Here is a 22,745-nt window from a genome sequence, read left to right as displayed (position 1 = left end):
CTAACATCCCTTTGCTTTGCACCAGTTTATAGGTGCTTTGGATCACTGGAGTGGCAAAAAGCAGCCTGAACTTATGGGTAGATCTGCCCCATAGCATTTACATTATACGATTTATAAGTCCAAACATGAAAAAACAGGAAAGATCCCAAAATCACATTTCTGCAAAGCTAATTAGTAGACTGGCCATGTGACTTTACCCCAAGAAGAAAGTGAAAATATGCTTCATCAAATGAAATCTTTAGACCTCTGAGTGTCAAGAGGTCACAGCAGGACCAGCCCTAAACCAAATGGTGCCCCAGGCAAGGAACATTTTCGGTGTCTCTCCCCCCCTCCCTTTGTTAAACTTTTGAATACCTTATTTTTCATTGCATTTATAGCCCATTTCACAACTTAGATGCATGATTTGCATGCATGATTTATCCCTGTCATATAAGATGATAAATTTACACATTGGAATCTGTAAATCTGTATTTATTCATGCCATATATAAGCAAATAAAAAAATTTCTCTAAGCTTATAGAAACTTTTTAATTTTAAAAGGTACTGATTTTGAAAGGTACTAACCATCAAGAAATTGAACTCTGCACCAACATTGGGTGGGCTAGTATTAAATAGAGTTACAGTAGGTGACAACATTAGAATGTTTGTTAACCCTAATCCTTTAATTCAAAAGGTTGCTTTTCTTGCCTTTGCCCTCGGGAACTGAAGCACAGCATCAGAGAGATCCAATGACTGACCATTGGCATTTTCAAGTGATAAAATAGCAAGTGATGTCAGTTTATTGTTGGCCATCATTGATCGAAGATATGTTTTAATAAGCCTGAGCTTCGAATAGCTGCGCCCATCTCTCACAACTGTGACTGGCAGCATGAGCGGAGTCATGAAAGCTATCCATGCATTAGGAAAAGTGGCCTTCATCTCTACATCATGAATGAATTGGAGAACTTGGAGTGGAGAGGGCTTCAGATGTGGCAAAATGTAATGGATGTTGTTGATTTTGACATAGAGGTCTTTGTCATTGACATCTAAACATTCGCCATGTGTCAGCGTCTGGTGAAGGTCCGTACAATTGTTTGTGAGTGTTTTCCTGTCCACCGACAGCTTACTAAGGTCATACAACCCCCCGCCCCAGATCTTTTAATCGTACTTCATTTGTCCAAATCTTTCTTTGATGGGCACTCTAGCAGTGTCAATAAGCAAGCAAAAAACCCCTCCCTCTTGAATTTTTCTTCCGAGCTTCCTATCACCTCATCTCTGCCCTTGTAACCAAACTGTCTCTCTTTCCGATGAATACAAGTTTTCTTGAAGACAAGCTCAGCTCCTAAGTTTCGCCATTTCTTTGGCAGCAGTGATGGCATCTTCAAATCTGTTGTCTCTGTAGACCTCAATGAAATCAAGCAGCTTCTCATCAAAGTAGGAGTGGTCATGATGTTCATTGAATTAATTGGAAATGCCTTGCTTACAACATTTACTTGGAACAGAATATCGTGCCAAAACACAATTGAGACCAGAAATTTGAAGTCGGTAATCTGGTTTGCTAGACTTGGCGCCTCATGTCAAATTCCAACAGCTGCTTTACTTGAGTGCTCCAGTTCCATCAGGGTGTCATAAACCTCAGTCACGTGGTACCTCGCTGGCCTTACACTGTCAATTTGGCTCTCCTAACAAGTGTCACTTGGCGACTTCACAATCAGATTTGTAACATAGTCAGTGAGGATCTTCCACCTGATAGTTGATGCTGAAAACAGAATGTGTATCCTTAGCAGTACTCTGAAGAGAGAGACTGAATCTGAAGATGATGATGATGCATGTGACACAACCAGGTTGAGGGAATGGCATCCACAAGACATGAAGAAAGCTGTTGGATTCAGTGCAATGTGTAGATGCCACTGTTTCTTCCCTTCATGTTTGCGCTGTCGTTGTAGCCTTGGCCGCGGCAGTCGCAAAGCTTTATATCATTCTCATTCAAAACATTCATAAACAGTTCTGTTAGGCCTTTTCTAGTTGAGTCATCCATAGACCTGAAACAGATAAAGTGTTTCTGTACTTGAATACAGTCATCCTCGTCATCAATAAATCTTACTGTAAATAAATTCTTTTCACTGTGACTCGTGTCAGGAGTACAGTCTATTATTACGGTGTAGTTCTTCGCTTTGCCGAACTGCATCAATATTTTATCAAGTGCTTTCCTTTCTGTAAGGTCAATCAATTTGTTTTTAATTGTTTTGCTGCAGTAATGATCCATAGTTTCTTTACGGACTACTCGATGTTGGTGCTTACGCATGACATCATCGTATTTCTCAAAGAGCTCTACCAAACCGAGGAAATTACTATTATGTTCAGTGAACAGCTTATCCGACGTGCCCCAGAAAGCCAAATTATTTGTTGCAAGGAAGAAGGTAATTGAGATCAGATGTTCAAGCATGTTCCTCTGTGCTTGAACATCTGATCTATACATCTTATATATATCTTGTCTGTGCATTTATTCAGCTTGAGCCTGGACTCGACCTCCATCCATTTGGAGTAGGTCATGTTGGTTAAGAGCATCAGCTAAATTATGTCAGCAATTGTACCCAGAAAGCGCAAACAACATTTGGCATTCTTGTAAAATATTTTGCAATGAAAACAGAACACTTTGCCAGTTGATTTTGAGTAAATTAGTCAATGCCGATTCAGTTTCTCATCACTCTCGAGCACTCTTTTGCAGTGTGACTTTGAGAAGTGTCACTTCTGCTCATTTACAGGAAATGAAATATCCTTGATTTTGCCTGGCCCGTTCAAAATTTTATAATCAATATTGGCAGAGTTTAGGATCACTGGCCATAAAGCAGGATCTGATGTATAGATTTGTGGTGTGCAGTTTTTCTCACTGCTGTTTCGGTCATAATGTGAGGCTGATTCTTCTTTATCATTTCTCTCCTTTTCATGTAAACCAGATTTTTCTTTATTATCACTCTCCTTTGCGCCACCAGGAGAACTGGATGATTCTCCATTATTTTCCTCACATTTCCATTCCTTATCTTCAGGTAAATCTGCTAATTTGCAATTTTAAGCCTGGCAAAAGAAGTAACAGTATTTCTTTTACATTGTTGCATAGATAGGTGTTCGATAGATATCTCTGGTGTCTCATTAAATATGTCCTTTATTAGTCACTACTTACACTCCTCAAGTCTTAAAACACAAGTACACTTTCAAATTACACAATAAAACAAGGTTCACAATGTCGCAGCTGGGCTCTCACTTCACTTCAGTTTGTTCTTATATCTTGCCAATTGATTGGTAATGCCCCACCCTTTATATATCCATGAGAGCATGGCTGACCACATAGTAGGACAACATTTGAGGAAAATATAGATCTCAGAAACTCTGGAAGGTTCTAGAAGATTCTACAAAGGTCCAGAACATTTTAGGAGGTTAGTGAAAAATGAATCCAAATACAGAATACATGAAACATTTTTCTTTAAATACCTTTTGTCGCTAACAACAAAAACAGCACTGTGAGCCTGACACTGTGCAAGCCCAGCACCACCAATGGTCACATGGGTTGCCTGCCCCTAAATCTGGCCTGAGGTCACAATATCTGGTAGCTAATAAGGAGAAAGCATCTACCATTTTGATGTTTTCTATTTATACCCTCAAACCCCCTCCCTTCATTTCTCTAGATTAAAAATTAAAAAAATAATAATAAGGTGACCCTCTGGTTAACTCTTCTGATTAGTTAGTTTAGAATTATCTCCTCTTGGTGCCAGGGCAGAAGAAGTTATATCACTTAATTACATTAGAGGTCTTTTAATTCCTTTTAGGGTTTAAGTATTCAGTGGTTCATTTGTGGCTGCAAATTTATTTATTCTTCAATATATTCAGCATTAGTTATCACTTCATTTCAGTTTAAGCATTTTGTCTTAACTCTTCACTCACTCCAGTCATTTCTTGGATGCAAACCATAGCCTTTTTATTCCAGTTTTAACTTCAGATATGCAAACTGAAGGTATCCAGAAAAAATAGAATAAAAATATCAAAATGAGAAAAACAAAACAAAACAAAAACAGAAAAACCTATACTGCCACATTATTTCTGAGCCATTCCCTGTAGTTATATAATTTGCTAGTTTTATGTCAAATGAGTATTAATTTAATGAGCTGGTCAGCCGTTACAGCACTAGCAGATTATATATATTTAATTGATATTATAACTTTACCTAGAAAGACAAGAGAAATGTCAGGCACTGGAATTTCAGGTGTTACATTAAAAATATATGTACCAAACCCCAGAAAAATAATGAAAATCCTTTTTTAAAGATTTAAACCTTGTGTAGTATTTCAGGTATCATCCACTCACTCATGTACAAATACATCTACAAAACACATCCTCTTTGCTGACCAAGAAGAAAAGAAAGGTAGCAGCTGAACAAATCAGAAGTCAGCTTTGTATTGATTACTGCTGGGCTTTCTGCCTTTTAGACCCTCTCTTGAGCTGTTTAATAAATGCAATAAAGGTAAATAAATATAGTACCAGGTGTGTCTGTAGGGAGAACGTTATTGAATGGTTATTACAAGTATCTCATTAATTTACTACTTTCAGGTAAGCCAGTAATACTATATTGTGTATATCTAGATAGGGGATATTTCAGGTGTTGAATAGCATTGTAGATCTTTAGATGACAAATCTTTTTGAGTCTTTTACAAAATCATCCCGTGCTCATTCTATTAAAGAGAGTATCCTGTGACAGAATTATTCACCGCTGATGTTGATTTGTTGACCATATATAAATATAGCCTTTCTCAATATAGTTTTTCAAAATGAGTAAATAAGTGCTTATAAAAGTGAGAGACTGATGTCTCTGGTGCCTCATTTAAGGTGGCGACAGGTGCTATGCAGTTCTAGCCATCTGTCTGACAATGGAATGCAACACTTACTTGGTGGGGTCAGTTATCTCATCAGTTGTATACATGCACCTTCCACTGACTACAGTGGGAGTGGTATATACACAACTGATGGGAAGAGTTGATCCCCTACTATTTCAATTCCATGCCTTTCTTGAGCAGAGACTGTCATTTTTGTGACAAATGGCACAGTAGTTTAGTCATGTGGACAAATGACGACTGTGATGAAAAACAAATTTTGTCAGTGGCAGAGTGTTCACTAATTTTTGGACTTAAGGTTGTAGAACAAAGCCTTACCTATAGTATTAGTGTGAGGTATACATGCTGGGAAGTATGGCGTTTACCATTGTTTCAGAGCCTGCTGTTTCAGACTAGCTTTTAAAACTATTCACACATTTAAAAATAGATTGCCAGTATTAGTAGGGCAAGATTTGGATTCACCCTTTTTTTTTGTATGATGCAAGACCTAAGTAATCTATGGGCAGAAGATCTGCATTTAAGAATACATTCATCAGAGAACAGAAAGATAGTGTGCCAGTATGCCAACATTTATGAACAGTCCTGTGAAAACAAGCCAGTAAATACATGTGATAGAGGAAAAATCATTTAAGTGTGAAAGAAAATAGATTTCAATGTTAAGCTTCATTGTAATGGTTTAATTTTCCAACCTCCTCTTTTTATTGGATTTTTCCTTCCAAAACCTGTTAGTTCCCAAGTTTTGAAAAGATCTTCATAATAGCAATAAATTATAGCCCTGAAAAATACAACTGAAAGAAACATTGGAGAGTTACAATTCAATATCTGACCACTTATGATTCTCTGGTTTCCTCCCCTCGATCCCTAAACAGACCACAGTGAGTGAATATATATTTAAAATATTTATTTCCAGTTCACAGTGTACACTTTTCATGTGAATCCCACATTGCATAATTAACATTTTCTGTGCATATGTGTCCATGTAAATGGAGAACTCAGTGCCTGGACTTTTACCTTGTATAAAATCTGGGGAAAATAATGCAACTTCCCCCAAAAGATTTGGGGTATGTTATGTGGTCCAATATGGAATTCTTCTACAAACTGTTTGCTCGGATTACCAGATTGGGACGAGGGAAACAATTGTTTGAGTTATGAGTCCTTGACTTTCTGGAACTTCATACAGCAGAAAAAGTATTTTAAATTCAGCTCAGGAAACAAAAGAAAAATGGAACGGAATGATTATGTCTAAAATGTTGGATTTGAGGGGCAACAGCAGTGCCATGGACAGCACATGACAGAAAGGATCTTTTGCATAAATGAGTGAAAATTCAGGGGCCTATTCATTTAAAGGGGAATGCCAGGGTCTGCTTAAATCCAAACAGAGAAATTGAAACAACTGATGCCATTCTCTCCTGTGCAAAGCTAGGGTAAGTAGCAAAGTAGTATGATGGAGCAAAGTAGTATTCCTTCCAGTCACTAGATCAGTGCTTCTCAAACTATCTGATGTGGGGGACCGGCAATTTTTTTTTTCCACTGTGCACGCAGACCAGCAGCCAATGGCTTGCGGACTGGCACCGGTCCGCGGACCACTACTTTGAGTAGCACTGCTCTAGATGACAAAATTCAACTGCAAAATACAGGAAGACTAGGCTTTAACTCACACCAAGGCAATCTTCTTATGAATTGTTAGTTTTCAAATGTTTGGTTTGGCCACTGAAATGAAAAACTGGAAATCTACTTGGAAGATCCTGCTAATGCAGAATGCAGCCACCTATCTGTGTAATGAATTTGGCATGAATAATATTTGTATTGAGTCTGAGTCTGCTTAATAGTCCTGTTTACTTTGAAGTGTGATTCAGGATGTTGATGGCCTCTAAATCCTTTAGTAAATTGGAGCATAATTGTTTGAGAGAGCACCGATGCCATGGCTGTTAAGATCACTTGGGAGATTTTCTTCGTTTCCAAAGCTTGAACAGTATATAGGTACAGGTCTTTCTCAGTAGAGTGGTTCTGGCTTTGGAATTGAAACTATCAAGCCTACATCTAGTACGTGGTGTAAAGGCCTTTTGTTTTTAGTGTCTGAATTTTTTTTCCCAGTTTTGTGCTCACTAATTAGTGTTTTAATCTCTCACCAAAGCACTTACCTGCCATGGGAGTTGTCATTATAGAATTAGTAAAATAAATGTGTTCTTGTGGATTTTGGTTGACATTTTCTTTCTTTTTAAACATTTTTCTGCAGGTTAATATTAATTCAATATGCTGACTTCTGCGGTCTTAATTGTATTTTTATGAGATATGCTTGAATAATATAGGCAAGTCGAGGACTTCTAAGATACTTTCAGGGCCCAGAAATTCTCACCATGGCAGGTTCCTGCATGCATACTTTTAAGCCAGGGTACAAGAGCATTCAGAGTTGCATACAGAACTTGGGCCTATGGATTAAGAGGGTCTAAGGGATGCTTTGAGTAAGAAATAAGATTTCATGTTTTGAAGCTTGAAATGTAGTGTTCTGGGGTAAGTCAGCTTAAAGATTCCAGACACAGCTTCTGAGAAATTTCTTTTTGGCACATGTTGAATATAAGGATTATATAACTCAGGTCAGTACAGTGCATGTAGTTGTTGACTAGTCTTGTTGTGTAGCTGCATGAATACTTGTCATCAACAGGGTGTTGGATATATGGTGTGAAATTTTCACCCCTGCTTCATATAGGTAAAGAGACCAGAGTGGCATAAAAGGGCCCCAGGAGAATTTCCCTGGCTGTCTCCTGAGGATCTCTGGCACAAGTGGCAGGCCAAGGGCATGGGTCGGGAACAAAAGGGGGTGGGACCACATCAGGTAGCACTGCAGAGGTTTTGGATAGCCCTGCTGCCTGTAGGCTGCAGGGTACAGCTTGCTGTAATTTAGCACCAAAAGGCTGCCAAATTACACTAAAGACTACTCTGGCCACCAGAGCAGCCCAGAATCAGGAGAGCACAAATGTGGCTTACAGACAGCTTAGCACCACCTGCCCCCGACTGGCAAAATCTGTGCTGCACCTCACAAAATGTCACCCATGATATAGAGGAAAAAGGAAGAGGAACTCTTGGTGGTTGTGATATACAAAACAGAAATGTATCCCTATAATTTCCAAAGCAGAAAATATTATCTCTGTATTTGTACAGGTCCCAGTATTGTACCTCGCTGTGGCTGCACACCCTCCCGCACTCCACTGGTGGTGTGGTGTGGTGAGCCAGTGGCTCTGCCTCTGTTTCCCTCCTAATCTTGTCTTATGCTGCTCCACCCGTCCTTCAACAGCTTCTGAGTTCAGGTGACAGCCCTCCAGTGATGTCATGTAACAATCCCACCTCTTTGGGGTACCGAAAGTCCAAAATCAACACAAAGAAACAAACTCTTCTATTCTCTCAGAGAGGTCCTGGGTAGGCAGCATTGTTTCCCAGTTCCTGGCCCCAGCAACTTTTCTCTCCCACATTGAGAGTTCCAAGTCTTCTCTCCATGCCACCATGCAACAAATGATCTGGGCTCTCCCATTTTAGCTCCTCCCTGGATGTTGGGTACCTGCTTCAGGTGTCATGGGGAGGGAATGATTTGGCCCCCCACAGGCCATTAACTTGCTCCTGATTTGTGAGGTTTGTACGCCCCATCACTTGCCTGTTTTGTATAATTTAAAAAGCATGCCTTTACAGTATTGGCCTTCTTTAAAGGTGATCTACAAAGCACTTTCAATGTTGTTCACTTTTTCAGCTTATGAAATTCATGGTCTATGAAGGTACACTTTACCTTCTTTTTTTCCCCCATAGATTCATTTTTGTCAGAATGCCTCTTTTCATGATTTTAAAATAGTGCTTGTAAGCCCCCTTCCTGACAACATGAGTGAGAGATTTAAGATTTAAACTATGCATCTTGCTTGATATTAGTTGTAGGCTTGGCAGAATTTTTATTTTTTATGACTTGATGGATAATAGTGATATTTATTTTTAAGCATTAGACAAAAGAAAAGTTTTAAAAGTTATTAGGACTTAAAATGTACATGCTAACATGTTAGAATATTTCATAAAAGCTTTGCAGGTCACCTTTTATAATACACTTTTTATTTTTTAGCTGCAGACAGATTGAAGTGAAAGTACTATAGTTTACTTTAGAGCATCCTTCAGAGGGCCCTGAAGTTGTCTTTTGACCTAGGATTTCCTGTAAATGATGTATATTTTATTCTTCATCCAGAAGATATATAATTTTAAGGAAAAGATCCTGGTTATTTTTTTTTTGCAAAGTTTGGAGATTGTCTGTATGTGTGAAAGATCTTTCCTCATCCTCTTGTGTTTGTTTCAATACTACCAGTTGCACAATGTTTTTATTTGCCAAATCCAGCATATTTTCTGCACTTTGTGTAGGTTGGTTGGGAGAGGGGGTTGATTGGGTGGCACGGGAAAAGGAAGAATTAAGAACTGATTATGTACACAGAATTCCCTTTTTGAAATAATGGGAATTCTGTGTGTAGAGCTTGCAGGATCAGGACCTAGATCCTCAGGGATCAGGGCCTAATTTTCACTGATGTCACCTTTGAGGATTTGGGCCTAGGCCATTAGGATGCAGTGCTATTGGAACAATATATTGCTACTATAGGAGATACTGATCCTGCAAAGTGCAAAGCTCCTTCTACGAGGTGTCGTACCCCTGAAACTTGTGATGGAGACCATGAGAGTGCAGGGCCTTTAGAAACTTGCAGGAGGATCTCTGCACCTTCCAGGATGAGGTCCATTATTAAGTGTAAAAATCTATAATAGTGCAAAGATTTCAAATTCAAGTCAGAATGTAAAGGTTTTAGGGCTTGATCCCTGATGCTGAGCACTGCATCCCCATTCCCACAAAGCACTGACACATGTGCCTAATTTCTTTGTCGGAATGAGCACTCAGGCTCCATAGCAGCATTGAAATAAGTAAATTCTTAGAAAAAGAAATAAAATATTAAAGCAAAATATTAATTTGGGGATCATTTTATGCATCTGAAAATTGTAAATCTTACCATAATTTTAATCCAGAATTTAATCTGTAAGAAGGCAAAAACAAAAACAACAACCCCTCAAACAAACAAACAAAGCCCAACAACCCCACTGTTAACACCTTTGAAGAACTAGACTCCTATTTTGATAAATAAAATTAAGAATTATGTACTTTACATATTAATTTGGGGTTAAATGAGAAGGAATTGTCTGATAAGACATTGAAGAGTGATTTTTTCCCACTGTAACACTCCCATCTATCTGAAACAAAAGACTGATAAGAGTTTTTAAAAAAGAGTTTAATAGAAACCAGTTGAAGTATTTGGGAAAACTACACAGACTGGCCTTTAAATTAACCTTTATTCTGCTTGTTTTGCATGTGCAAATAATTTAAGGGTGAAACCAATACTCTGTTAGGATTTTATGTCCCCAGAGATGAGCTTTTACTGATGCCTCCTCCAGAAGTGCTCTTGATTAGGCGTTGGCCTTTTGTGTTTTCTGGCTTATTTGAGAGTTGCTGATCCTTCTACAGTACATACTTAGCTGCTAAGTACTCCTGGCTCCTAAGCTTCAGAAATTCTAGGAAGATTGACAGTCTTTTCTGGGGTCAACGCACAACATTAGTAGTTTACTGCTCTTAGGCTGTGACACTGCAAAGAGTTATGAACGTGCTTAACTTTACAGTTGAAGTCAATGGGACTGCTTGGTGTGTGTAAAGTTAAGCACATGCATAAATCTTGGCAGAATCAGGGCCTCACAGACCTAGTGTTGCCGGGAACAGGTGTCTTTTTCTGGGTACTCCTATCTTTGGTGACTAGGAAAGGGGACAGTATGGAAAACCTGTATCTACATATTCCATGCCTACCATGTTTCCTAATGCCACATACTCACAGGACAACCATGAATCTGACCCTGGGCTTTTTCCTTACCCTCTCATTCCCAGGAGCAGTGCTGGATTTGTTGCGGGTAGAATGGAGGAATCAACCTTTTCCCCCTCTAACATCATAAGAAGGCTTCTAAACTATTCTGCTGTGACTAGGACGTCCATTGAGCACATGCGCAGAATACCAGACATTCCGGACTTACGGGAGCGATGTTACACCACTCCTCCCTGCGTGATCCTGCCCCCACCATCATGACCTTGCATGAGGTCATGCTGGTGGGGACTGAGTGGTGCTGTCTTCAATATGGTGTCCTCCATCCGATGCAGTGTGATGCTCGACAAAACCATGTCCAGTTTTACATTCATACTGGACAGGGGACAAACCTTGAGGAAACAGAACTGTCCAGCTTAAAACGGAACACATGACCTGCCAAACTGTGACCTTTATTGCACCACAGAGGCTGACAACTTTTCCATGGTTGTATGCAATGATGTTGTAGCCGTGACGGTCCCAGGATATTAGAGAGACAAGGTGGGTGAGATAATATCTTTTAGTGGATCAGTTTCTGTTGGTGAGAGAGACAAGCTTTCGAGCCACACACAGCTCTTCTTAATGCCGTCTTGAGCTCTGTGTGGCTCGAAAGCTTGTCTCTCTCTCCAAAAGAAGTTGATACAATAAAAGATACTACCTCAGTCACCATATGTCTCTAATTTTTCCCCTTGGGCTATCAGACTGAAATGCCATAGTGGGAACCGTTGGATACCTCAGGTAGGCACCTCTCAGCGGCCACCCGATATAGTGGGATCCCGACTAGTCAGCATGGGAAGAAATGGTTACTGGGGAATATTATGTGGCCCAGGAGCTGCCAGCCATTCAAAGAACATAGAAGCAAGTAATAGTGCTTTTTGATTGATGTGACAGAAATGAAAATGGACCCCAAAACTGCAGATGTGTTTAAAATACTTTGAATTCAGTCATTAATTTAGAATACATTTAAAGCTGCACATTTGTTATTTCACATTAAGATGGAATTAAAAAAGTTACAAGAAACTAATTTAACATTAATGAAATGCTCAGGGGGAAGAGCGAACTTTAATAATTATGGATGTGAAGAACTATTATTTTTGTCAGGTCAATATTCCCATTTGTATATAATTAAAATGTTTTAATTTCTTCTATGAATGATATTTGACATACTGTGTGTGTATAGGAACTCAAATGAACATCATGGAATTTAGTGCATTACCTCTTCCGCTTTAAGTTGTTCTTGTACTTTTAGCCATATTTTTCACATAGTGCCATTTCCCTTTTGTGTCAAAATGCATGAACATATGTTAGGGTCCTTTAGGTAATAGAACAGTAAACAAAGGATATTTACAATCAGAACTGCAAATCATGCTGTCCTTGGATTTCAACCTCTAAAAACATGGGTGCTCATTCAGTAGACCTATGTTCCCTTTCTGTATTGTTTATGTACATAAACAAATAGGTAGTAAACTGATCAAGATGTTATGCTATTGATCTGACCTGTGGTTCTTACTCAGATAAACTCACACTGAAGCCAGTTTTGCCTAAGTAAGGGCTATTACAGCAGCATCTGCTTAATCTGAATGACCTCCATAAGTAGGTGGTCTTATTTGCCACTTAGGCAGAATTCCCAGTTATTGGAGGATGTCATTTCAATAGTAATGCTATCTATGGAGCTGAAGATGCAGAAACATAGACATTGCCATACTGGATCAGGATAGCCATCCATCTAGTCTGGTATCCTGTCACTGACATTAGTTAGTACTAAATGCTTCAGAGGAAGGTCCAAGTAAAACCTGCAGTAGCCAGTTATTGTTTCTCCTAACTAGTCTCCTGCCCAATCAGCCCGAGTCTCCTCCTTGCTCCCAGTCCCAGTGTCCTGCAAAGCAAGTCTCAGTATTCCCTGCACTCCACTTCCCAGTCCCAGGTTCCCTCTCCCTTGATAGGTTCCTTGTTCCAATCCACTTACCCCACCCCTCCTTTGCAGGTGTGACTCTTGTCCCCTCTGCATTTGAATCAGGCAGCTTTCTTCTCCACTCAGCTTGGGTCCAGCAGCAAGTCACAGAGTGCAGAAGAGCCTCCCTGTTCTTTGTTCAGGGACCTGGACCTTGCATGACCCTCATCAGCCCAAAGCTGCAATTGCAGGGAAAGTGCTGGTCAGCCCCAGGTTGGCACATGCCCAGTAAAGACAATCTTAGGGAGTTTAGCTACTAAAAATGATCATGTGTGAACTGAGATTATATTTCAAAGGTTTATAACTTGGCTTAATGTGGGTGGATTATCACATGGACAGCAAAAGACCTCCCTGCTCCAAAGCATAGAGCAATAGAGCTGTTCAAGGAAAAGATCATTAAAAAAAAATTAACACGGGCAAACAATATATTCTTCCTTAACTTCTTTCTTGGCAGTGACTGAACTGTTTGGGCTGAAATTTTTGGAAAAAAATTCAGTCTGAGGCAGACAGCTGGCATAGAAAATGTCACCCCAAATTGTTCAACTTTGGCGAAGTTATAAGCAACTGAAAAGAGGGTCTAATAATGGGAAGTGTTGGGTAACCTTAATAATCAGTGCTATCAGCCCTGTCTATAATAATAATAAAAATACCTTTGCTCTTTTAAGAGACGGGAGAGAGAGGAAAATATATTGAAGAAAATGGAGTGAAAAGCTTAGGCTGGAGAGAGACAAGCAATTGGCAAAAATAATTGACTGGCATAAAGGATTTGTTGATGAGCATGTGAATAAAACTAGGTGGTTTCTTGAGAATGTCCAGGGGGACATAACAGCATGTAGTAGAGAGGAGCAGGTAGCGAGAAAGCAAGGAGCAACTAAAGAATGTTTTGTCCCCAGATCGTACATACTTTGTGCTGGGCTTTGTAATCTGCATTGTCCAAGGAGCACAATGGTCTTGGCAGTTCATAGATGGAGATGTGGTCTCTAATGTAGCTTGGACCTGATCCATTGATTGTTTTAAGACTTTGGACCTAATCTTCAAACTGGCTATTATAACACCATTTGGCGAGACAGTAAGATATCATGAGTCTTGCTCTCTATATATGTTGATGACACCTGTCTGCATCTCTCATTCTCCTCTGATGCAATCACTGCCATGATAAGATGCCACAATGCTTACAAGAGATCAGCTTTTTGAATGAAGAGCAGCTGGCTCAAACTCAGCCCTGCCAAAATGAAAATGATCCTGGTTGGCCAGGGAGATGCTTTGAAGAACTAGCCAGGAAGCTGTCACTGTATCTAAAACTGAATGTGAAAACAACAGAAATACTCCCGCTGATGTAAAATGTGGCTACTTGTCTCCTCCATGGTTTAGGCTGCCATGAGCACATCACAGACAGGGCTCTACTCCCTCCACTCATTCCCATAATAAAAACCAGCTGTTAAAATGGTTCATGTGATTTTAAAATGGCATGGATGGTTCTATTTATGTAATCTTAGTCCTTCCTTGCCTTCCCTGTTTTTTGTCTCTCTCACTTACTGTATCTATCTAAAATGTATACTGTAAGTCCTTTGACAATCCTGCATTCCATCTCCCATGAAGCACTTTTGGAAGTTATAACGTCCTAATAATGAGGACAATATTGGGAATTTTTGATCGCAACTAATCTATATAAATCTCTTTGTATGTCAGAGCTCTAGTGGCTAATGCCTCCATGATGATTTGCATTTGTACTTGTCCTGATACATTCAGTGTTTGTTGGTTCCAGGATATTAGAGAGACAAGGTAGGTGAGGTAATATCTTTTATCTTTTGAGCTTACACAGAGCTGAAGAAGAGCTCTCTCACCAACAGAAGTTGGTCCAATAAAATATTATATTAAATAAAATATAAATAATATTACCTCATCCACCTTGTCTCTCTAATGATGATGTTTTGTCACAATTCACTGACAAATTGAAATTGCCTTACATTTCTGATGAAAGTCAGACCTTTAATGTTTGTGTAGCATTTTACTGTAAACAGAAACTATTTGAAGCTTTTCTGTTATTCCCTTATTTTGAAATATATGATTTTTATTATAATTAAAACAGCCAATTACCATAGCTTGTCCCACATGATTAATTTTTGCATTTTGTGTGCTCTGTACTGAAGCTGGATAATGCAGATGAACAAGCAGCTCAGATCCGACGCGAACTAGATGGACGTCTACAAATGGCAGAACAAATGACAAAGGTAAATTATGATTGTCACTTTCATGACTGCAATTTTAAATGGTGTGTGTGAGTGCATGTGTACACGCCATATACCCTCCTGAATATTATAACCATTGATCCTTTTAAAAGAAAAATTAAGCAAATTAGGTCAGTTGTGCTGTGCAGCCGTTTGGAAGAACAGACTAGTTCCAGTCTAGTGCATTTGTCTGTCTGTCTGCCTCTCCTTTTTTATATATATACACATAGAGAGAGAGAGAGAGGGAGAGACCTTGATAAGTCATATATAGTGTGATCTGATTCTGCCATTGTCCGCGAACTCAATGGGAGAGAAAAGAAAGAGTGTGTGTAATTCATACACACGTGAATATGGTATGGTATAAAACTTGTATCAGCATGAGTTTGGGATGGATTTTGGCATTACGAGTAGCAAAGCCATCAGAGAGTTGTGCAGGCCATCATAAATGGTAATGGATAGATTAAAGAGAATATTTTTTATAAATGTTTTAGAAAATTGGATCTATTTTAAACCAGACCAGAGTGTACCACTGACCTGTTAATGCACATCAGCAGTGTCCATACGGACAATTAGTGAATGGCAAGCTAGTGCAGGGTAAATTCACATGTCAGCTTGCTGTGAACTAAATGATTATGTAGACAAGGCCATATAATTACTATGGCCCAGATCATGTCCTCCCATGTTAAAAACTGTGAGCGGAAGATAATGGGGAGTAAATCTCTGGCATTATTCATTAGGAGAGAACATCCCTAACTTTGTACCATAGGCCACATCACTCCATGGTTGGGGGCAGGATTTCCCAATTGCAGAAAGAGCCAAATGAGCCTCTCCCAAACCTAGTATTCCCTGGGAGGCACTGGGCCATAAATAAGGAACTTCTGTACTAGTTCTGTACTCTGGTGGCTCCCCAGCCCCTTGCTAGTGTAGCGCTAATGCATATCCCAATCATATATATGGTTTGCTCCATGTGTGTATTTAAAAACCCTTCTCCTCTTCTTCAGGTGCTTCCTCATGTCAATTCCAAATAGGTGTGTGCACGCCGCACGCACGGTCGTCGGAAGGTTTCCCCCCTAGCGGTACCTGTCAGGTCGGCTCTGGACCCCCTGGAGTCGTGCCTTCATGGCAGTGTATATAGGTTCCTGCCTAACCACAGCCTCCTCAGTTCCTTCTTAACGCCAGTGACGGTTGTGGAGCCGCTCTATTCTCTTGCAAGCGATCCACTACCGGACTTTTTCTTGTTGTACCTGAAAATAGTTAAAACTTAGTATTAGTTCCAGTAGTTTATAGTTAGCTAAGTTTCAGTTAGGGCTTTCCCCCACCACCTTTCCCTTCTGGGGACCAGGGCATGCTTCGGTCTCAAGGGTTCAAACCGTGCGGGTCCTGTCTGAAGCCTATGCCAAAGGGAGACCCACATGACTGCTGCTTAAAGTGTTTGGGGAAGCCCAACAGACTGAGAAGTGCAAAATCTGCAGAAGGTTCCGCCCACGGACTAAGAAGGAGAGGGATTTTAGGGTGAAATTGCTCCTCGTGGAGCCAGCCCTTCGTCCCCAGCCTTCACAGGTGGTATTCGACCCCAAGCCCAGCACTTCGGTGCGGAGTGCACCGGCCTCAGTAAGAGAGGCTGTGATGCCGTGAAAGGACTCGGGCTCCAGGGACCCTAAGCGCCACCATTCCCCAGCGCAGAAGACCTCCTCCAGTGCAAGTGCCAGGCACCGCTCCCATTTGCCAGTGCCACACAAGAAAAAGACTGACAGAGGTTGCTCACCCACTAGAGTAGTAGAGCAAGGAGGCAACAGCGGGATGCATCCTGCACCGGGTCACCCTGTTCCGGCTCCGAATCAATCAGCACCGTCAACTCTGGCTTCACAGGGAGGTCCATCGAGTCCGTTTCTCATGGAATCCCTGGGGTGGGGTTGTCGGGTGGAGGAGTTAGACCTTCCCTCCACGCCAGACACCTTTGAGGCATGTAGGGACCTCATAGCGATGACGGTAGAGTCCCCCCACAGGCACCACAAAGAGGCACTGTGCCTTCTTAGGGAAAGCTGGCAATGATGCAGCACTCCTTGCCCTCACATTGGCACCGTTCCCCAGCACCATCTCGCTCTGCAACACCTTGGTCACTGAGGTCGGAGTCCTCATCTGACTCGGAGGAGGAGTTGTACGCGGCTAGGCGATGCTGGCACTGCTCCAGACAAGAGGAAGGGCAACCATTGACTATGAAGCTGTGGCCACCACAGGGGCAGGTGCCTGCTCAGTGTCCCTTCTGGACCCCGTGGGCCTACCACCAAGCCCAAGAGCTGGAGTCCATATCCTCATCAGTGTTGTTGGAGCATGGGCCCCTCCATCATCATCATCTGTAGCCCATGAACCTCCGTGAGGCCAAGAGATGGGCACGCAGGCCTGCACTGAGACCACAGCAGGACTGGCACCGGGGCCAGTACCCGGATGTGTCAGTGCAGTGGGATCTCCTCAAGCTGGAGGGTCAGGAAGACCTGGTGCCTCTGCGGGCATCTTCCTTATCCTCCCCTGATGAAGCATTGGTGGGCACATCCACCATGCTTTCGACCATGAACAACAGAGCCCACCAGGAGTTGCTCAGAAGGGTGTCTCAAAATTTGAGAATGCAGGAAGAGGAGGTGTCGGAGGAGACCGACCCCATGGGTGACATTCTGGGATGGCTTTTCCCCTCATTAAGACCATCCAGAACACTACTAAAGCATTGTGGCAAAAGCGCACCTCCCCTCCCCACACAGACAAAAGGGGTGGAGAGGAAGTATTTTGTGCCTTCAAAAGGGTATGAGTGCCTGTGCATTCACCCTCAGCTGGGCACTCTTGTGGTGGAGGTTGCCAACGAAGAGGAAAGGCAAGGATAGTCGGGACCCACTCCTAAGTCCACGGAGGTGAAGAAGCTGGATCTCTTCGGTAGGAAAGTATATTCTACCGGATGGAGGTGGGGGGTCCAGCTTCACAATCCCAACCAGCAGGCAGTCCTAAACTGCTACAGTTTTAACTCTTGGACTATGTTGTCCAAATTCAAGGAGCTAGTTCCGGTGGACTCCCACTAGGAGTTTGCTGCTGTTCTTGAGGAAGGCAAGGTCATCGTGAGGACCTCCTTACAGGCCTCCCTAGATTCGGTGGACTCAGCAGCTCATACTTTGTCGACAGTCATAGAATCATAGAATATCAGGGTTGGAAGGGACCTCAGGAGGTCATCTAGTCCAACCCCCTGCTCAAAGCAGGACCAATCCCCAATTAAATCATCCCAGCCAGGGCTTTGTCAAGCCTGACCTTAAAAACTTCTAAGGAAGGAGATTCTACCACCTCCTTAGGTAACGCATTCCAGTGTTTCACCACCCTCCTAGTGAAAAAGTTTTTCCTAATATCCAACCTAAACCTCCCCCACTGCAACTTGAGACCATTACTCCTTGTCCTGTCATCTTCTACCACTGAGAATAGTCTAGAACCATCCTCTTTGGAACCACCTCTCAGTCATAGCCATGAGAAGGAGCTCATGGCTTCAGGTGTCGGGACTCCCGCACAAAGTCCATCAGACAATCCAGGACTTTCCTTTTGACTGTTTAGGGCTTTTCTCGGAGCAAACAGACTCTAAGCTCCATAGCCTGAAAGACTCACGGGCAATACTAAAGTCCCTGGGGCTTCATATGCCAGCCCTCCCAACAGAGGAAGCATTTTAAGCCGCATTTTACTCCTTGCTTCTACCCTGCCCCACCTACATAGAACTATAGCAAGAAGCAGGGCAGGAGTAATAGACGGAGATCCTTTCAGTCGTCCTTGAACCAGGGCCTGGGTTCAGCGAAGCAGTCCTCAACCTGCAAGTCAAACTTGGAAGGTGGACATGGGGGGCAACGCACCAGTGCAGATCCTGGATCCTTCCCCTCCCTTTGTGAATCATCTATCCCATTTCCACCATGCCTGGGCACAAATCACCTCAGACCAATGGGTCTTGAGCATGGTAGAATTGGGATATTCCCTCCAATTCTGTTCACTCCTTCCCCATCCCTCTTCAGGGACCCTTCTCACGAACAACTTCTCATGCAGAAGGTGCAAACACTCCTACAACTCGAGGTAGTAGAGGAGGTCCCTCTGGAGTTCAGGGGCAGAGGGTTCTATTCCTGGTATTTCCTAATCCCCAAGGCCAAGGGTCGGCTCAACCTATTTTAGATGTGCGAAACCTCAACAGGTTGATGAAGAAGTTTAAAGTTCCGCACGGTCTCCCTGGTTTCCATTATCCTCTCCCTGGATCCGGGGGACTGCTATGCCGCCCTTGACTTGAAGGACATGTACTTCCACATGTCCATAGTCCCATCCCACAAATGGTTCCTCCACTTTGTGGTCAACAACACTCACTATCAATTTACAGTTCTCCCTTTCAGCCTCTCGGCGGCCCCTTGGATGTTCAGCAAGTGCATGTTGGTCATGGCAGCTTTCCTGTGGAAGCGGCAACTGCCAAGTATTCCTGTACCTAGATGACTGTCCAATCAAAGGCCGCTCCAAGGACAAAGTTGGAGGTTCATGTGAGCGTAGTTCGGACCACAATCCACAGGCTTGGTCTGATACTGAACGCGGTGAAATGGACCCTAGCCCTGACGCAGAGGATAGAGTTCATAGGAGGTCTCCTAGACTCTGGTCAAGCCAGGCATTTCTTCCGGAAACTTGCTTTCTCACCATGGGTGCCATCATAGAGGAACTCAGGCGATACCCCACCACTACGGTTCAAAATTGCCTGAAGCTGCTCGGCCATATGGCCATTTGTACATATGTAGTACAGCATGCCAGGTTGCGGCTCCGTCCCCTTTAGGCGTGGCTAGCCTCATTGTACAGGCTGAACCGAGACCGTCTAGACAAGTTGGTCACACTCTCTTCTCCAGTTATTGAGTCCTTCCGGTGGTGGCTTGACCCGCAAGCGTTGTGTGTGAGATTGACCTTCTCTGGGCCCCAACCTTCGCTGTCTCTAGTAACATACGTGTCGGAGATGGATTGGGAGGGCGGGGGTGCACTTCGGAAGAATCAGGACTCCAAGTCTCTGGTCCGAAGCAGAACTTCTGCTGCACATCAATATAAGGGAACTACGTATCATTTGCTGTGCTTGCCAGATGTTACACATCTGCCCTCCAGATGGATTTGAATCAGTATTGACAAACAATACAACAGCAATTGTCATAAATGTAAAGGGAAGGGTAACCACCTTTCTGTATACAGTGCTATAAAATCCCTCCTGGCCAGAGGCAACATCCTGTTACCTGTAAAGGGTTAAGAAGCTCAGCTAACCTGGCTGGCACCTGACCCAAAGGACCAATAAGGGGACAAGATACTTTCAAATCTTGGGCGGGGAAGGCTTTTGTTTGTCCTCTTTGTTTACGTGATTGTTCTCTCTTGGGACTGAGAGAAGCCAGACAGAAATCCATCTTCTCCAACCCATCCTAATCCAAGTCTCCAATATTGCAACCAGTATAGGTAAGCCAGGCAAGGGGGATTAGTTTATCTTTTGTTTTATGTGAATTTTCCCTGTGTTAAGAGGGAGGTTTATTTCTGTTTTCTGTAACTTTAAGGTTTTGCCCAGAGGTGGATCCTCTGTGTTTTGAATCTGAATACCCTGTAAAGTATTTTCCATCCTGATTTTACAGAGATGATGTTTACCTTTCTTTTCTTTAAATAAAATCTTTCTTTTAAGAACCTGACTGATTTTTCCATTGTTCCAAGATCCAGGGGTTTGGGTCTTTGATTTTGTAACCAATTGGTTCGGATATTATTCTCAAGCCTCCCCAGGAAAGGGGGTGTGTAGGGCTTGAGGGGATATTTTTTCGGGGAAGACGTCTCCCAAGTGGTCTCTTTCCCTATTCTTTGTTTAAAACGCTTGGTGGTGGCAGCATACTGTTCAAGGACAAGGCAAAGTTTGTACCTTGGGGAAGTTTTTAACCTAAGCTGGTAAGAATAAGCTTAGGAGGTCTTTCATGCGGGTCCCCACATCTGTATCCTAGAGTTCAGAGTGGGGAAGGAACCCTGACAGCAATGTTCTATATAAACAGACAGGGTGGTACTCCCTCTTCTCCCTTGTGCCAGGAAGCCCTCAAGCTGTGGGACTTCTGCATTGCCCACTCCATACATCTGCAGGCATCTCACGTTCCAGACTCTCAGAACAAACTGGCCGATCATCTCAGCAGGTCTTTTCACAACCATGAGTGGTCGTTCCGCCTGGATGTCGCAATCAATATCTTCCAAAGGAGGGAATTTCCCCAGACAGACTTGTTAGCAACACGGTGCAACAGGAAGTGTCAGCAGTTCTGTTCCTTCCTGAATCATGGCCTGGGCTTGCTCACAGACACCTTTCTTCTCCGTTGGAATAGGCACTTGCTGTATGCATTCCCGCCCTTCCTGCTCATACGCAAGATCCTGCTGAAGGTCCGCAGAAAAGGAGCATCAATTATCTTGATAGCACCATGGCCATGTCAACACTGGTTCACCACGCTTCTAGACCTGTCAGTGGACACACCTATAACACTTCCCCGGATCCCCAACTTGATCACACGGGGTCATGGCCCCCTCCAGCATCCCAATCTAGAGACTCTCCACCTCATGGCAAGGAAACTCCATGGATAAACCCCTTGGCGCTCACATGCTTAGACTCAGTTAGGGAGGTTCTTCTTGGCAGCAGGAAACCATCCATTCAAGCCACTTATCTGCCTAAGTGGAAGAGATTCTCAATTTGGTCACTGCAAAAAGACACTCTGCCATTACAGTCATTGATTCCTTTTATTCTGGATTATTTACTGTACCTAAACCAGCAAGGCCTGGCAGTGTCATCAATAAAGGTGTACCTGGCTGCCATCTTGGCTTTCCACCCCGGTTCTGCTGGCCGGTCAGTATTCGCGAACCCCAGGGTTGGCCGCTTCCTCAAAGGACTAGATAGACTGTACCGTCAGGTAAAACAGCTGATTTCCCCCCGATGGAATCTCAATCTGCTGTGCTCAAGGCTAATGGGCCCTCCTTTTGAGCCCATAGCAACATGCTCTTGCCTTTATCTTTCCTGGAAAATGGCATTCCTAGTGGCTATAACTTCAGCCAGGAGGGTGTCTGAGCTTAAGAGCTTGACGTCCGAGCCCCTTTATACTGTTTTTACAAGGACAAGGTCCAGCCTTCCTCCCAAAGGTAGTTTTGTAATTCCATGCGAACCAGGACATTTTTCTTCCACTGTTCTTCCCTAAGCAGCATGCTAGTAACCGTGAACGGATGCTCCACTCCCTGGATGTCAGACGAGCATTAGCTTTTTACATTGAATGGACGAAGCTGTTTCTAAAGTCAATACAGTTTTTCATTGCAATTGCTGAGCAGATGAGGGGGCTGCCGGTGTCGTCTCAAAGGATCTTGTCATGGATTATGGCCTGTATCAGGGCATGCTACAATCTAGCAAAGATACCTGCCCCAGCATTGACAGTGCACTCCACAAGAACGCAGGCTTCCTCGATGGCACTCCTGGCACAGGTTCCCATTCAAGACATCTGCAGGTCAGCGACGTGGTCATTGATCCACACCTTTACATGACACTACACCATTACTCAGCAGGCTAGAGATGATGCCACATTTGGTAGGGCGGTGCTGCAGTCTGTGATTCAGTGAACTTTGACCCCTCCTCCTGGGAACTGCTTCGGAGTCACCTAGTTGGAATTAACATGAGCAAGCACTCGAAGAAAAAAACAGTTACCTACCTTTCATAACTCTTGTTCTTTGAGATGTGTTGCTGATGTCCATTCCAAGACCCACCCACCTACCCCTCTGT

At 42.7% G+C, this 22,745-nt stretch overlaps 1 protein-coding gene across 16 annotated transcripts in view; it reads left to right on the top strand.

The window, feature by feature from the left end:
* Positions 1-22,745, top strand: part of CADPS2 (calcium dependent secretion activator 2) — a 555,767-nt gene that overhangs the window by 190,134 nt on the left and 342,888 nt on the right. For 15 of the 16 annotated variants that reach the window (XM_074942327.1, XM_074942330.1, XM_074942337.1 and 12 more), the window contains exon 4: positions 14,873-14,953. The exons of the other annotated variant lie outside the window; for it this stretch is intronic. In XM_074942327.1, coding sequence (XP_074798428.1) covers positions 14,873-14,953 — 81 coding nt within the window. The remainder of the gene's footprint in view (positions 1-14,872; positions 14,954-22,745) is intronic. 16 annotated transcript variants of the gene reach the window in all.

Source organism: Natator depressus, chromosome 1 (assembly GCF_965152275.1).
Source record: "Natator depressus isolate rNatDep1 chromosome 1, rNatDep2.hap1, whole genome shotgun sequence".
Classification (NCBI taxonomy): Eukaryota; Metazoa; Chordata; order Testudines; family Cheloniidae; genus Natator; species Natator depressus.
This window is presented reverse-complemented; position numbering and strand designations above follow the sequence as displayed.